General features: G+C 33.5%; 1 protein-coding gene across 1 annotated transcript in view; it reads right to left on the minus strand.

Moving 5' to 3' along the window:
* Positions 1–3,145: 3,145 nt before the first annotated feature.
* The window catches only part of LOC106869695 (T-complex protein 1 subunit zeta), a 28,031-nt gene continuing 14,293 nt past the window's right edge, over positions 3,146–16,883 (minus strand). Inside the window, exons 7-15 of the mRNA XM_014915534.2 lie at positions 13,986–14,102; positions 13,613–13,772; positions 10,406–10,488; positions 10,146–10,242; positions 8,605–8,752; positions 6,672–6,764; positions 6,053–6,196; positions 3,996–4,068; positions 3,146–3,707 (exon numbers count right to left, since the gene is read on the minus strand). Of these exons, the coding sequence (XP_014771020.1) occupies positions 3,632–3,707; positions 3,996–4,068; positions 6,053–6,196; positions 6,672–6,764; positions 8,605–8,752; positions 10,146–10,242; positions 10,406–10,488; positions 13,613–13,772; positions 13,986–14,102 (991 nt within the window). The 3' untranslated portion in view covers positions 3,146–3,631. The remainder of the gene's footprint in view (positions 3,708–3,995; positions 4,069–6,052; positions 6,197–6,671; positions 6,765–8,604; positions 8,753–10,145; positions 10,243–10,405; positions 10,489–13,612; positions 13,773–13,985; positions 14,103–16,883) is intronic.

The following is a 16,883-nucleotide window of genomic DNA, read 5'->3' on the forward strand; positions in this document are numbered from 1 at the left end:
TATATATATATATATATATATTTATTTATTACACACACACCATACAATTTTGCTTCGCCGTGAAAAGTAAAAAGCGGCTACAGTACAGATGTATCTATGGAAAGAAAAATTGGGGAAGAAAACGTTCAAAGAACGAAAATACATTTTTTTGTTCACAAAGATTTACAGCTCTTTTGGAGGTTCACACAGCGAAATAGTAAATTGGGGATCCACAATATTTCAAGAGCCCATGAAAAAAAAACTTTTGCATTAGTTGTATGTATTGTAAGAAACAACTTGGTTTCTTTCCCTAGCATTTTACATAGTTCAACCTACACAGGATAATGTGAAAAACAAAATAGAAACTGTGAATCAAATTCATATTATAAAGAAGTTGGAGTAAACCAACTAGGACATTTGAACTGGTGGGATTTGCATAACAGTCAAGCTTTAGCGATGTGGATAAATTAATAGTGCACTACATAGAATTTTTAGACAGACCAGTTGTATTCAGTACAAATAGCTATTAGCCACAAATGTGGACAGAAATCTCATTCTTTTTCCTGACGAAAATCTTACAAGATCAGAAACTAGTCGGATTGGTTCATTTTTCTAGAGATAAACCATCCAAATTATATAAATGCTTTGAACAAGAGGTGAAATTGGGTCGTGGTAGTCAATTAGTAACATTAAAATTATTTCTTAACCTTTCGTTAGTCACATGGAATGTGTTATCAATCCAATTTTTTTCAAAATACTCAATTTCTAGTGGGCAACTTATTCTTTTTTACCTTTTGTTCCCTTCCTCTACTCTTTGAGGATGTGTTGCAAGTGGTGTGGTGCTGTCGTGGGAGGTAGATGTCAGTTTTGTCTAGTTATTCCACGTTCAAATTTTGATTTAATGCATATTGTAACGAGGATTGCCTGTTGTTATTTTCTAATATTAATAGATGTTAAAAAATTCCACAAAATGATGCATTGTGGGTATTTTCAAAATGAATGTGATCTGAATCCAAGATTTTTTAGTTTTTCTTTAATTTTATCATTTACTTTATTGTATTGTTTTATATTAACCAGCTACAAGGATTTCAAACTTCTCGGCAGTGATTGCAGATATATCCTGAACAAAGAATGAGGTTTTTTTACATAATACTAAAACTATATACATTTTTGTATTGGGGTGTGAAAACACCCAATGAGACTAACCATGTTCGGAAAAGTCAGGTGACAAACGAAGGGTTAAAATTCCAGCATTGGTACAGTTCACTCATTTGAAGGTAGGTGAACAGTCGATAAAATATCTAGTACTTGATTGGGTTTTATTTTATTGACCCCCACGATGATGAAATATAAAATTGACTTAAGAAATGAACTAAATGCTTTGCTAGTTTTATTCCATTCACTGTTTAATAATAATTTCTAACATTGACAGAGGACCAGAAATTTGAGGGTACATGAACAGTCAAATCTATCAACAGCAGTGGCTGACTGTTATTCCATTTTACCAACCCCAGAGGAATGAAAGACAAGACTGTAGAGTTGATTTCAACTCAGAACATACAGAGTTGCAAGAAATACGCCAAAATATTGTGTCCAATCCTTTAACGATTCTGTCGATCCATCACTCATAATTTCTCTTAATAATCCTTTCTGTTACAAAAGACACTAAACCAGAGGTTTTCAACTGGGGTCCATATAAGCCCCTGAAAATAATTTTGCTTTAGATGTATTGCGAAAAACAACTAGGTCTCTTTCTCAATTTAATGTGAAAAACAAAATAGGAATTTCGAAAGAAGTTTCTATAAAACTAGATTTTAAACAACGAATGGCTATGGGAGTCCATTAAAAAAAAGTAGTAATCAAAGGGGTCCATAGTTAAAAAGTGGTAGAGAACCCCAGCACTAAACCTCCCTACTCCTGAAATTTGGGGAAGAGGGGGCGAATCAATAACATCGCCTCCAGTGAGCAACTGGTACTTATTTTATCAAACCTGAAAGATAAAGTTGACCTCGGCAGATGTTGAATTCTACTTTTCTTAATAATGGCAGCAATGATGAAGACTTTGAAGGAACCTCTACATGGTCGCTCGACACATTAGAAAAAAGCAATCAAATATCCTTCATGTCACACCAAGATATTAAAAACGTGAAGGATTTTGGATAATGTAATCCTTGATATACTGTATCTGAATATAAGATACAATGATCATAGTTGTGACAAAACAATTATGAACAAAACATATGGATAAAAGACAGGAGGTCATAACTGGAACACTTAACCTGTCTGTAGGAACAGTGGTAATTTGGAGCTAAACAGCTACTATGACCCAAATGTGATAAAATTTCAGATGGTATTTGCTATTTTAACTGCCCTGGCAGTTGATTAAATTACTCCCAATATTTTATAGATCCCAGAAAGATAAAGGTCAAAGTTGACTTTGGTAGGATTTGAACTCAGAATGTAAGGATCTGGAACAAAATATTGCTCTAATGTTGTCAAACAGCTGAAAAAAAAAAAAAGGAGACAATAAGAATGATTCCTTTTTTAATGGCTACAAATGTTGTATGGGGGGAAATTGGCGCCAACAAATTAAATGATATATTCTGATTTCAGGCAAGATGACTTCAGCACTTCTAAACTACAAATGCAAGCAAGCTTCTCGTAAACAATGTGGTATTACAAATTCCTGAAAACTATAGAACCTTTAAAAATTGTACTGGAGTTAACAAAGAGGTGACGACAAGAGGAGGTGTGCGAAGTTTGCAGGGCATGATGATAAGTGGTAGATATGGTTCACTGGCCATGTGCTTTGGTTATTGCAGGAGAGACATGTTACTATTATGATGCAGTGGATGACAGGAGGAAGAAAAAGACCGAGAGGAAGGCCAAAGAAGACATGGGACGGTAAGTTCCAGGATGACATGATACCAATGGGAGTTGGTCTGAGTGGAGAGAGGAGGAAGGTGAGCAAAGGGGATGTCTGCAAAAGGTGTATTGCATGTTGTGCTGACAACACTGGAGGAGCTAAGAGAACAAAAAGAATGAAGTAAAAAAGAAAAACCTGTTTTTACTTTTACTTTGTTCAAATTTATCACAACCTTCCAAACATGGAATAACAATATACAATGGTTAAGCAATAATTCAAATGAAAAACAATGTAAAAGAATTTAAAGGGATTCAGTTGTTTTTATTTTTTAAAGCCAGTTACAGATATGTTGTGAGAACTGTAAAATGTGATATTTTGAAACAAGGAAAAAACTGACAAAGACACTGCATGGAATAGTTGAATGCCACCTGCATTTTGCAGCTGTATGGCAGACAGGAACAAGTAGAAAAATCTTTCCTTTTAATTTACTCTGGATTTTAGATAGCAATGGCATGAATTTAACTAAGTATCCTATTAGAAGCAAAATAGTAACACTGAATGCGATACAAAGGTAGTGTTAACACTATGTATCAAGCAGAAGTTGGTGGTGACGGAGACCAGACAGCTGTGGCAACTAATGAAGCCACTAGTAGTAGTAGTAGTGGCCAGACTGAAGTCACAGTTGAATGTCATTCATGCAGAACAGCGAGAGACCAGATGGAGAGAATGTGTAGAAACAAGTTTTGAAACATGAATGTTAAATACTACCACAAATAGATTTTTTCTTTAAGTACCCTTCAAAGAAGACATCCCTGCTCTCATGATTTCATCTACTAATAAAAGATTGCTGGCAATAACAGTACTGAAAATGAAAAAATATATATAAACATTTAAAACAGTAATAAAATTTGGACACAAAAACAAACACACATCAAACAAAGTATAAATTTATCAAAACATTTAATTCTGTGGTAAAATTATATCAATAAGCTTAAAATATACTAATCAGTTGAGCATCATTTTATTTTTTAGGTTTCTAATTGGAAAGTATTCAGTATTACTATTTCCTAAAATATATATAAAATATGCACGCAAACTAGGTAGTCATATTTCTGACATTTTATATATTCACCAACAATAAATAACTTACCAAGAATGCAGCAACTGCCTTTTCACTCTGTAATTGTCCAAAATACCATTCTCAATAGGCATAATAGCTTCACCTGCAACACAAAGACAACTAGCTTGAATATAGAAAAAAAAATTGCAAGTTGACATTTTTTTTTTTTAATATAGCACAGTAGGGAGACCAGTTTAGTTTAATGGGGAAGGAGAATAAAAGAGAGAGAGAGAGGGAGGGAGGGAAGGAGACAACATTTAAAATATGACATTAACAACACTATTAAGTAACATAAAATGGCAGCAGTAAGAGGGAAAAAAATATAAGCTTTACTTCTCCTGAAGTTAATTTTACTTGGGACTCAGACAAGTGTACATTTGATACTCTGAGTAAACTAAGTAGAGGGAGTAAGTTAAAATAAAATTTAGTTTAACATCTGCAATAGTAATTAGAAGATATCCAGTCTAACTATTCTTAAACACATACTGTATTTAAATCAGTGATAAAGAGTGGTACAGCTTCAAGATCCTTAGGCTGAAAAAAATAAAGCATTTAGATATACTTAGTCCTCAATAATACTAACACTATTAATAAGGTTTTTAAACCTCTATTTTCCAGCCTCACCATAAACTAGATGAAGAGTAAACAACATAACAACAGCATAATAACTGTACATAGTTGTCAATTTATTTTTCAAAATGCTTTTGTCAAAATAATGGGTGTCAATATACATCATTGTTTTAACATTAATTTTTTCCATGCTTGCATGAGTCAGATGGAATACATTGGGGCAGATTATTATTAATGCTAGATGCCATTTCTTTCACCACCCTTCCATTTCCAGACAAAGTTAATATTTCCTCATCACCAGAGACATTTTCAAAAACTGGAAACAGACTACTTCCAAGTACCATGATGTCAAGACAACAAGGAGTACATACACACATGATGAGTTTCTTTCAGCCTCCATTTACCAAATCCACTCAAGAAGTTGGGAAGCAAACCTCTTAATTACACAGCCATTCCTGTGTCAATTATATATATATATATATATGTATATATATATATATATATATATATAAATAAATATATATATAAATAAATATATATATAAGGTGGTGGAATGGTGGCTATATATAACTGACAGAAAATGGAAAACTATTGCTAAGAACTAAAGAGGTAAATCCTGGTATATAAGCCAAATGATTAAAGCAAATGAAAGAACAAACAAAGTTTAATTTGGGAAGATGATATGAGCAACAAAAGTAGTAGTAATAATAATAATAATATACATTCATAATGTTCATGATATATATAAAAAATAGTGGATATTCTTATGATGTTCATGGATGAAGTTGAAAGAGAAGTTTTCAGGAACAGGAACTATTTCTGAGTCAGTCAGAATTACTGGAATTAGTAAAAATGTACCAACTGCAATTCTAACTCTGGTTAAACATAGCAATTGACCAGACAAAATCATTTAAATTATAAGCAGGAGAAGGTTAAGTGCCTATACATCAATCAATAAATTTTGCTACAGTTTATTTCATAATAGTGTTGCACGAAAATACCTTTTGCTTATACCTGTTAAATAAATAAACAAATAATATTTACAACTATTTCTGGAAAGCACAGATATGGTTGTGTTGTTAAGAAGTTTGCTTCACAACCATGTGGTTTTGGGTTCAACCACATGGCAAGCCACTTTGGATAAATGTCTTGCCCAAGGCAACCAATACTTTTGAGTGGATGTGGTAGAAAGGAACTGAAAGAAACCGGTTGTATACATATGTGGTGAGAGTGTGAGTTCAAGCCTTCATGTCTTGGCATCGCAGGCTAATTGTCAACAAACATTGTCATCATACTTGCAATTTCATTTATTTGAAATATTCCATGAAAACATGCCTGATCATTGTGCTGCTCCTGTTCTAAGGACTTGGGGGGAAATGTTGCCTTGTGTGGAAACAGGTGAAGGAAAAGCATTGAACTGAAAAAAAATCTTCCTCAATGAATTTTCTTTGACCCCATACAAAAAAGAAAAATGGATGTTGAAATGATGATCAAATTTATAACTGTAAAAGTCTCACCTGATTTGATATCTAAGCCTACAGACTGAGATGGAGATGTGTATTCCTGGAGAAGTTTTACCATGGTTTCTTGTGCATCCAAACCAGAGTTTTGGGCTAATACCTTGACAATGATTAGAATGGCTTCAGCATATGCCTGTACACCTGTTAGAAATGAAAAATAAGGAGGGTAAGTAAATAAAGTATCATATTCAAATGATATCTAAAAAAAAAAAAAAGTGTAGAATACGATATCTACTTCATAAATGCAACATAAAAAAACCTGAACTATTGAAAAACAAAATAATTCAATGTCTATGAAATAAATTGAAATATAATTCTGGCAATAAAGAATTAAGAACTTAACCCTTTAGCATTCAGATTACTTAGTCAAATGTAATGCTTATCTGTTCACATTGTTAGTATTAACCATGTATTATATTGTAATAGTGATTATGATGAAGTAAATGTTAATTCTCAGAATGACATTGTTGAGTAGGCATAAGAGGCCAAATCTGGCTAGTTTAAACATAAAACAGGTAGAATATTTGGATTGGAAATGGCCAATTTGAATGCTAAAGTGTTAAAGATCAATCAGTTCTGTAACACCCTTTTCCAGTAACATACGATTCCAACTTACCAAGTCTGGCACGACCTTTTACTTCCTCTTTGTATTTCATTAATTCACGATATGCTGCAATTTCAAAAGCACCGGCTCCAGGTAGAACACAGCCTTGTAAAATGAAAATATTTAATATGTTAAAACTTATCACATGTCAGTCCTGGTGCCATAACAAAATGCATGGAGACAACATAGGACACAGAGGGTTTTGGCCAAGTAATGATAACCTCTCTAACATTGGTACCACAATAAAATACAACTGCTAATACACTGTAATGTGGTTGGCAAAAGGAAGGGCATCCAGCCACAGAAAACATGCAAAAAAATTAAATGTAGGAGATCTGGTTCTAAACATTCTAGGAGGGTAGTAACACCAAATAAGAACAGACCATAATGACCAATCCAATACACCAGAAAAGTGGACATAAAATGACAAAAATGAAATCTGTTTGGAACGCATTAATAGGAGCGGTAGAAGAGGTTGTAATGAATTACAATTATCTGGTGATTAGTAAAACATACCACATATTGCTTGTGTATGAGGAAAACTCAAAGTAAGAAGATAATTGAAGAGTGGTCACTGAATGGTGGTAATGCAGCTAATCCTCATCATTATTGTTTAATGTTTGCCTTCCATGCTGGCATGGGTTGGACAGTTTGACCGGAGCCTGCACCAGACTTCTGTGTCTGTTTTGGCAGGGTTTTTATGGCTGGATGCCCTTCTTAACACCAACGACCCAGTGGAGTGGACGGAGTGCTTTTTATGTGGCACAAGCACAGGCAAGGTCATTTTTGGCAATGTTTTTACAGCTGGATGCCCTTCCCAATGCCAACCACTCTACAGTGTGAACTGGATGCTGTTTACAAGGCATCAGTTAATCAAACACACTTTTTAAGTGAAATACATAAATCAATAGAAACAGAGTAAAATTTAACCAAAGCTGCATAATATTTATATAAATACAATAACAAATGTGAACATGTTTCTTTTTGCATATTTCTACATGCACTATCTGATTCAACTTTCAAACTTTATTAGGATCTTCAGAGACCACATTTAACTCATTCTGTCCCCCCCCCCCCAAAAAAAAAAGAAATATGTAACGAATGGCTTTATAAACCCACAAAATACGGTAGCATAAGCAAACTAGAAATTCCAATATGCATATTAGTGCATTTATAGATGTGTAATTCCACCGAATATAAAATGAAAAAAACAGAGAAATAAAAATAGACTAAAAACATATGTGATTATTCTATTTACAATGGAAACATGTTAGGAACCCCACCACCACCAAACATTTACTTTAAAAAATTGAAAGTCTCATTCAATTAAAGTATCCTATTAATTTGATGCATTCTTCAGATTAAGTAGTATTACTGTGGATAAAGTTCTAGACTAAACATTTGTTATGCACTTAGAGCTGCATTCTTAACATGAAAGGCGTATACCATAAACTAGTTTTAAAAAGGTTAGACATTTTAGTTGAGTGTATTAATTGACTCAAACAATCCAAACAAAAATTTCTTTAATTCTTTTAGTGGAAAAAAAATAAAATTTTTTTTAATTCTGAGGTTTTTATCTACTTAAAAACTAAAATAATTTCTATCTAACTATGAAAGACGAATAAATGTTTAAATAATTCTTGAAACCAATATATACTGAATTTAAGTATTTCAAATTCTAAGACCTGATTAACCCTTTTATTACTATATTTGTGATGATATACACTGCTTTTGTTTCAATAATTATGAAAATGATGGGGACTTCAGTAAAATAATTTTATTGTTATTAAGCTGGCGTTTGCAACATAACATGAAATTTTGACAGAGGGTTTTAATTTAGATCACTTTATAACACAAGGTTTGTACTATAGGACCAAGGGCAGTCCCAGGTAGGTTGGTATCAAAAAGGGTTAAATCGTAGTAGGCATCCATAAAATCAACTCACCATCTTCAATAGCATTCTTCACTGCTCGAAGGCCATCTCTAACGGCATCCTTGATTTGAACAATTGTATGTTTGTTAGGTCCCTTAATAAGAATAGTGACGGACCGAGGGTTCTTGCACTCCTCAACAAAAGTAAATTTGTCTTCACCCTAATAATGAAAGTGTAGCATAAAATGATTAATAAAAATCTCACCCATTAATTGAAATCCGACAAAAATACTCTCACAAAATATTAGAAAAAGATATCTATCTATCTATCTATATATTTATATATCTATATATATATATATATTATATTATATGTATACAGTATGAAAGATAAAAGTGAAATTAAACAGTTTTCATTCACTCAAGACTTACCACTGCTATTGTATGAGAGTAGGCTGAAAATTTCATAGGCTGACTATGAAGGAGTGATGCTAGAGCTGTGAAATCTTGCATGCATTAATTTCAACCCTTCTTAATAACTTTGTTTCCTTGAACGATTCCTAAGCCAAGATGAATGCTGGCTTCATCACTTTGAGCCAGTGCTAGAGAGACAATCCATGCAGTGGAAACACTCCTCCTCACCTGCTCCAAAGAAAGACTAAGGTTGTTTCATCTGCAGTGAGGGTGATGGCCTCAGATTTTTGGATGTAAAAGCATTGTTTATTGACTATCTTCAAAACAGACATACCATCAATGGAGAGTACTGTGCCAACTTGCTGAGATAGTTACTAAAAGCCATCGTGACCAAACACCCTTGTAAACTGATGAAAGGGTCTTGTTTCATCAGGACAATGCTCCAGCACACAGTCCTTGATTTCATAAAACGTGTCCTATCATCACTTTTAAATGGTTGACATGAAAAATATTTGCATGCTATGAAAGAATGAAAATTCATGTAAATACTTCAAACTAGTACCTTAATTTCAATATATTTAGCCATTGTTGAAGTATTGATCAAAATTTATATAATATATTCTTCTTAAGGCATTATCAGAATGAATAAAGACAATACTATAATTTAAACATCCCCATTAAAATATCTTATTACAAATGTTATTGACAAATTCACTAGGATTTGAAGATTTCAGTGCATCAAGACAGTCCGCTTTCAGTTCTCAGACAAATCTATTTCACTACACTTAAAATGTTAACTGTGTTCAATATAGTGAAGTGTCAAACTACTGACAACACATTAACTCTAGTATGACTCTAGACGAGGTCAGACACTGATGCTGATAACAGGTTCTGTTTCATCTCAGTTAATTTCAATAAGGCTGTCAGTTAATTTCAATAACAGTCCATAAGTAAAAATTACTAGACACAGCAGGCTTGTGTCCTGAGCTGTTGTAATCTAGTTGTAAATATCAATTGCATAATCTCATGCTGTCAGCTATGAATATACAATATTTTACCATTCTTTGGGCATAATATATGTGGTACCTTCTCAAACACTTGTGCAAACTGACCCAGGCATATTTCAAAAATGAGTTATATATATATATATATTTAGTTTATATACAGAGTATGTCAAAAGTGTCAAGAGTTATCACATACCAGCACATGTTCATAAACTATACCAGCAAAACCAAGACAATCAACTGTAAGGTCATCTAAACTATTCATAGCAGAGCCACCACAGGCCAGAACTAGCCTGAAAGAAAGAAAATTCCAGTAAATCATTGTTATTTTCAAAATTCATAAACGGTTTTAATTAAATAATTATTGTTCTTGTTTCATCAAATCTTAGGGGTAAGCTTTAAAGAATTTCATAAAAATAAATAAAAATGAACTCGATGTTTTATACAAAATGTTACCTTTCCATATTCCTGCGCTTAGTTCGTCTTACAGCAACAATGCCTTCTTTGGCTAAAAGGTCCAAAGAAAATGGGTCAATGCCCTAAAAAATAAATGTTTACAAGAGTAAATTAATGTCTGTGCAAATAAAAATATAACTCTTAAATTTAATTGTGTAACAGCTTTTAACATGAACAATGTAATGAAAACAGAGTATATCATCTTGATGATGTAATATCTGAATACTAATTAAAAAGAATGCTTTTCTTTTAATTTTCATACATATATAAAAATGATGATGATGTCCTAACTCATGCAACTATGAAAGAACAAATAAAGAAATGAAGATATTAGATTAATATGAATATATGTATCACTGGAGTAATAATTACCCTGCTCACTAAGCATAAGCAGGGTATTGTAATCACTTGTCTTTGTGTTTGCAAAATTACTGGAAAATGGCTGAACAGATTTTCATCAATCAGAAGTGGTCTTTGGTAGGTTGGTATTACCATCATCATTTCGGCATCAGTTGGATAATTTGACTGGAGCTGATAAGGCCAGGGTCCACACCAGGCTCTGTCTGCTCTGGCATGGTTTTTATGGCTGGATGCCCTTCCTAACACAAGCTACTCCGCAGATTGTATTGGGTGCTTTTTATGTGGCACCAGCACTGGTATTTATTCTGCTGTGGCAGACAGGTCTTCTTCAGTACAGCAAGGCACCAAATATCTTGGTTCTTTGCTATCTCCTTTGTAAGGCTCTGTATTTTGAGACTGGCCTTCAATACTTAAGTCCCATGTCTTTCTGGTTCTCCCCCTTTCACAAGTTCCATCCACTTTATGACTGGCACTTTGGTATGCAACTGTTAACCAGAAAATATATCTCATTTAACGTTCACTTAGTCATGTTCGCAGAGGTCAAGCAAAAGTTTTTTGAAGCAGATTTTTTACAACTAGATGCCTTTCCTCATCTGTTTCTAAGCAAGGTAATATACCCCTCTGGCCAGATATACTTTTCATGGAAGACTGGAAACAAGCATCATCACTTGATGTCAAGACAAGAGTACACCAAAATATATATATATAGGTACAGGTGTGACTGTAGAGTAAGAAACTTGATTCCCAACCACATGGTTTGTGGTTCAATCCCACTGTTTGGCACCTTGGGCAAGTATCTTCTACTATAGCCTTGGGCTGATCAAAGCTTTGTGAGTGGACAGAAATTGATAAGTAAAATTGTAAAAATTACATATAATAAAATGCAAAAATCAGACTAAGTTGAAATTTCATAGATAAATATATTGTTCTAAACACAATCATAGAAACTCAGATATGGGTGTGTGTCTTTGTCCCACCACCACCATTGCTTCACAACCAGTGATGGTATGTTTATGATATATACACATCATTAAATGGGCAAAAACATTTTTAAAATCAAATTAAAATAACACCCATAATGCAAAGAATTTTCCCAATACAGAAAAAGGAGACAACTCCAAAATCCGAAAATATTAAAAGCATACAAAGTGAGTATGATCTTTAAGTACAGCAAGAGGGTTAAACATGTTTCAGTCCAATTAGAGCTCCTCAATAAAGTATGAACAAAACTAAAATAATGACAGAAAAATTCCCAGAAAAGACTTCTGCATGAAGAACAGTGAAATGCAGGCTAACTCCATCGATATGTTTTAGACAATGACCACTGAAAACGCTCAATCAAAATTACAAATTAGAATGTTGTGGACCTTAACAACAATTCGTAATAACATAAGGGAGATAACTGAAATCTATATTGATTAATTTTTTTTTTTTTTTTGGCTCATAACAGTAACTTGTACATAATTACAATAGCGTAGACTACCCAGCTAAAGAAACGGCACTCTATATCCGTTATATGCAGAGTTGTATATTCTGACTAAAACAATTTACTCCTAGTAACAAAGGTTTTTATTAGAAGGTTGAGTGCAACGCCCGTTTGTGAGAACAACTGACAGAAGGATGGGTTCTTTAAATAATTTCTCCACCAATTTTTTTCCAGATTCAGTCCTGCTGAGTGGTACCTTGGGCAAGTGTTTTCTTCTATAGCCTTGAGCAGACCAAAGACTTGTAAATGGATTTGGTGGATAGAAACTGAAAGAAGCCTGTCATATATGTGTATATATCTATGTGAGTGTGTTGTTGTGTTTGTGTGTCCCCCACCACAGCTTGACAAACGGTGTTGGTGTGTTAACGTTCTGTAACTTAGCAGTTTGGCAAAAGAGACCAATAGAATAAGTACCAGACTTAGAAATTAAAACAAAAAAATCTTGGGGCTGATTTGTTCAATTAAAAGCCTTCAAGGCAGTGCCCCAGTATGACCACAGTCAAATGACTGAAAGAAGTATAAGATAAAATACACTGCATTTGCACATTTCCAAACACCATTTTTGCTATTGAACAACTGTAATTAACCCTTTTAATATCAAGCTGCCTGAGAGCCCTTGGTTGTTTGATACCAATTTCCTGTTTCAATGCGAACTGAATTAAAACCTTCCATCAGAATTTCATGTTAATTTATGTGCCAAACACCAGTTTAAAAGCTGTTTTACTGAATTATTCAGTATTTTCAAAATTAAATTGAAACAAAAGCAGGGTATTCCAAATGAAATATGGTAACAAAATGGTTAAAGAAATACTTCTAATGATTAATTAGCATATCAAACTAAAATTAGAATATTTCAAGTTTGTTTACTACTTGTTTGTCATTGGACAGCAGCCTTGAAGGGTTTAGTCAACACTGACTGGGGCATATTTATTGATATCTTTTTGCCAAGATGGTTAGTTACAGAGGGCACAAACAAACCAACATTGGTTGTCAAGCAGTAGAGGCAAAGATGCATGCACAAGCACACACATGCTTCCAGTTTCCAGCTACCAAATTAAGTCACAAGCCATGGGTCAACTTTTAACTATAGCAGAAGTTAATTGCCCAAGCTGCCTTGCAGCAGGACAGAACCCCAAATCCCATGGTCGTGAACTTTTTAACCAATCAGATATATTTGGTTTTTAGCATTTTATGTGTGTTGTAGGTGCATAATCTATCATTAGCCAAGTCTACTAAAGCAGTAGAATTATGTGCCTTGTTAATAACAGCTGATAGTTTGAAGCTCTGATAATTTAATAAATAGTTTAGCACATTAACCTCATTCACAGGAAATGCATCTCACATTATTAAAACAAACTTACCTTTTGGTTCAGAACCACAAAGCCCTTGTTATTGTTGTCACAAACTTTCCTTTTCAGTTCAATGATCTTTTGTACTCTATCATCAATAAATTTTCGTTCAGCATCTACAAGCTTCTCCCGCTCAGCAGCACTTTTGTAGAAAAATCCAGAGTTTACTTCTCTAAAAGCATTCAAACAAAGAAAAAAAAAAAAGTTTCACCACTCATCAAAAGGTTACATCAAAAATGCTACATTCAACTTAGTATATGTAAATTTCAAACTGATGTAATAAGTAAATATATTTTAAGGTAATTAAACAAAAACTGTATATTTACATAAAATACATGACAGGGAGTAGATTTTAATAAACAATATGAAAACAAAAGCTACTTACGTCTTTTCATATTCCAGTGACACATTGCAAGTTAATATGTAAGCATTTTCTACTTTCTTCTTCATATCAGGATGTCTTGCTCCATGGTCCATGACAATACCTCTAACAAGTCTGGAAGAGAACAAGTGGTCAATATTGCAATATTCAATTAAGCATTTCTATTAAAAAACCCATTCGCAGCATTCAGTATGATTAACATATCATCTTGTACAATTAGCATATTATTCAAAAAGCAAACATCTAAGATTTATTCATGATGGCTGTAAATATAAATGCTATCATATACAAGAAAGCTGGGAAATTGTACAGAGTATTTGAGTAAAAACCTAGTGGTTGTTTTGTCTCACATGTAATAAAACAACATGTTACACATGTAATAAAAACCAAAGAAATAAGCCACCTTGTCCATCTGCAGCTAAACTAGTTAAATCTATCAATGGAGGGGGGGGATAAAATAACTAAAATGTTAAGATATTTGATAATTGTGTTACTGGCTGTGTTAATATAGCATTCATTTTGTAACCACATGACCTCAAGTTCAATTTCGTTGTGTAACCCCTTGGGCTTATTGTAGCCTTAAGCCATGTATGTTTGTCTGATAACTTGCATCCCAGTTTCACAGGAAGGTGCTGAGCTAAAACAGTGACATTTGGTGACTTTCTTATGAAGTTCTGCACTTTTAAAGACAACATTATCAAAAGTTTGTCAATGATCAGATTAATACAAAATAACATACATGATCATATAGCAGAAAAGTTGGCTTCCCAACCACATGATTTCAAGTTCAGTTGCACTTGAGGCACCTTAGGGATATGTCTCTTACTATGGCTCCAGGCCAACCAAAACCTCAAGTGGATCGAGTGTGTGGAAACTGAAAGAAGTCCATCAAATGTATATATTTGATTTGTATATGTTAGTGATGCAAGTGTATATGTGATAAATGAATGTGTGTTTACATATTCTTCAAACACTTGTCATGTTCTGTTGTGTCGTCTTTTGTCAAAAATTAGTCTACTGGCTTTGATCCTTCAGAGACGAGCGAAGAGATCCCTTACTTGTAAAGGCAGAGGCTAGAGACAAAAAGGATATCCAGCTGTAAAACAACACCTAGATAACACATTTATCTAACCCATGCTAGCATAGGAAAAAAACATAAAAACTAGTTAAACTTATTACCAGGCACATATTTCACCACAAGTTTGTTTTTCACACTACTGAAACATTAAAGACTGTCAAAAAAAAAATTAATAAATAAAAAAGTTAACCTTTCACAATTTTGACAGAGATAAAAAAAAATATTTAGATTTTAATTGCTCTAAACTTCAAATTTAAAAATTTCTTTTCTTTCAGAAAATAATACAGTATTCAGTGTAGGACATTATAATTTCTATAAAACACTGAATGTTGAATATGTAAGATTCATAAAGGGAAGTAAACACGCATAATACTCTACGAATTACCCATTATCAGTAATAGTTTACTATTTTGTTCAGTACTATAACAAGTTATTTTTGGGAAAAAAATTAGATTCTGAATTTGAAATCTCAATACTGAACTTCAGTTTAACTGAAATAGATTCAAGATGAATAGTCAATCCAATAATAAAATAAATAATCACTCTTTCTGAGCATGTTTAATGAACCAGTCTTACTCCACCCCATCTAATGTTTGATCTCATAAAATAGATCCATGCTCCACCTTTTCTACATTCACAGCTACACTAACTGCATTATGAAAAAAGTTTTTGCACGGTTTTCTTTTCGCAAATCTGTATATATAAAAGGCAGGAAGTGTGTGTGTGTACGTGAATGTAATTTATGCACATCCACAAATTAGCATGCATGTTGCTCCAATTTTAGGAGGACATTCGTCATGACTCTAGCTGTATTTACGTCAACTTGTTTTTCCCAGAGGCACCAGTGAATAGCAGTAAAAATAAATTTTCAACCAAATCTTTTAACGATTTTCAAGTCGGAGAAATCCACCAATGTTTACAACAGGAGTTAATTCCCCTTCTAGCGACGAGTATGTTTTTGTTAAGACTTTTGTTGATATACGGGCAACACATACATACGAACATGTATGCGTACAAAAAATATGTATGCAATTGGTGTACGTACGTGTGTGTGTGTGTTGCCCATATATATATATATACACACACACACATATATATATATGTATATATATATATATATATATACACACACACACACACAGACATACTTAAGACTTAATTGTGATCCGCTTGTGATACAGAGAATCGGGAGCCCTTTTGGGCATTCTATCTTCCTTGCTGGAAGGGTTCCCACCTCATGGGCAAAGAGGGGTTAAGATGATGGGGGTGGTGTTTTCAAAGGGCTGGCATGTGTAACCTGATCACCTCTGCTGATCAAACTCCCAACCCATGCGTTTCTGTCGCGACACTGATTCTGCCCAAATTTGTCGTCAATGTTACTTAGTTTGGTTTGAAATAAAGAACTTGATTAGCTTAATAATCCTAACTTAATCCCGAGCAAAGCTGGGCTATACTGCTAGTATGTGATATTTTCCAAAAATTATTTGCTTAAACAAGTGGTTCTCAAGCATTTTTTTACCTATGGACCCCTTCAATTCCTATTTTACTCTGGTGGATCCCTCATAGCCCCTTAATGTCTAAAAATTAGTTTTATAGATACTGTTTTCAAAATTTCCTATTTTGTTCACACATCATCAACTTGTGTAGGTTGAATTATATAAAACATAAGAGAAAGAAACCTAATTGTTTCTTGCTATGCATACATCTAAATCAAAATTTTTTCATGGACCCTTACTATATTACTATGTGTACCCAATTTACAATTTTGCATGCATGATCCCCTGTTGAACATCACTGGCTAAAACCAACATATCCTCAGTTCC

Source organism: Octopus bimaculoides, chromosome 6, assembly GCF_001194135.2.
Source record: "Octopus bimaculoides isolate UCB-OBI-ISO-001 chromosome 6, ASM119413v2, whole genome shotgun sequence".
NCBI lineage: Eukaryota > Metazoa > Mollusca > Cephalopoda > Octopoda > Octopodidae > Octopus > Octopus bimaculoides.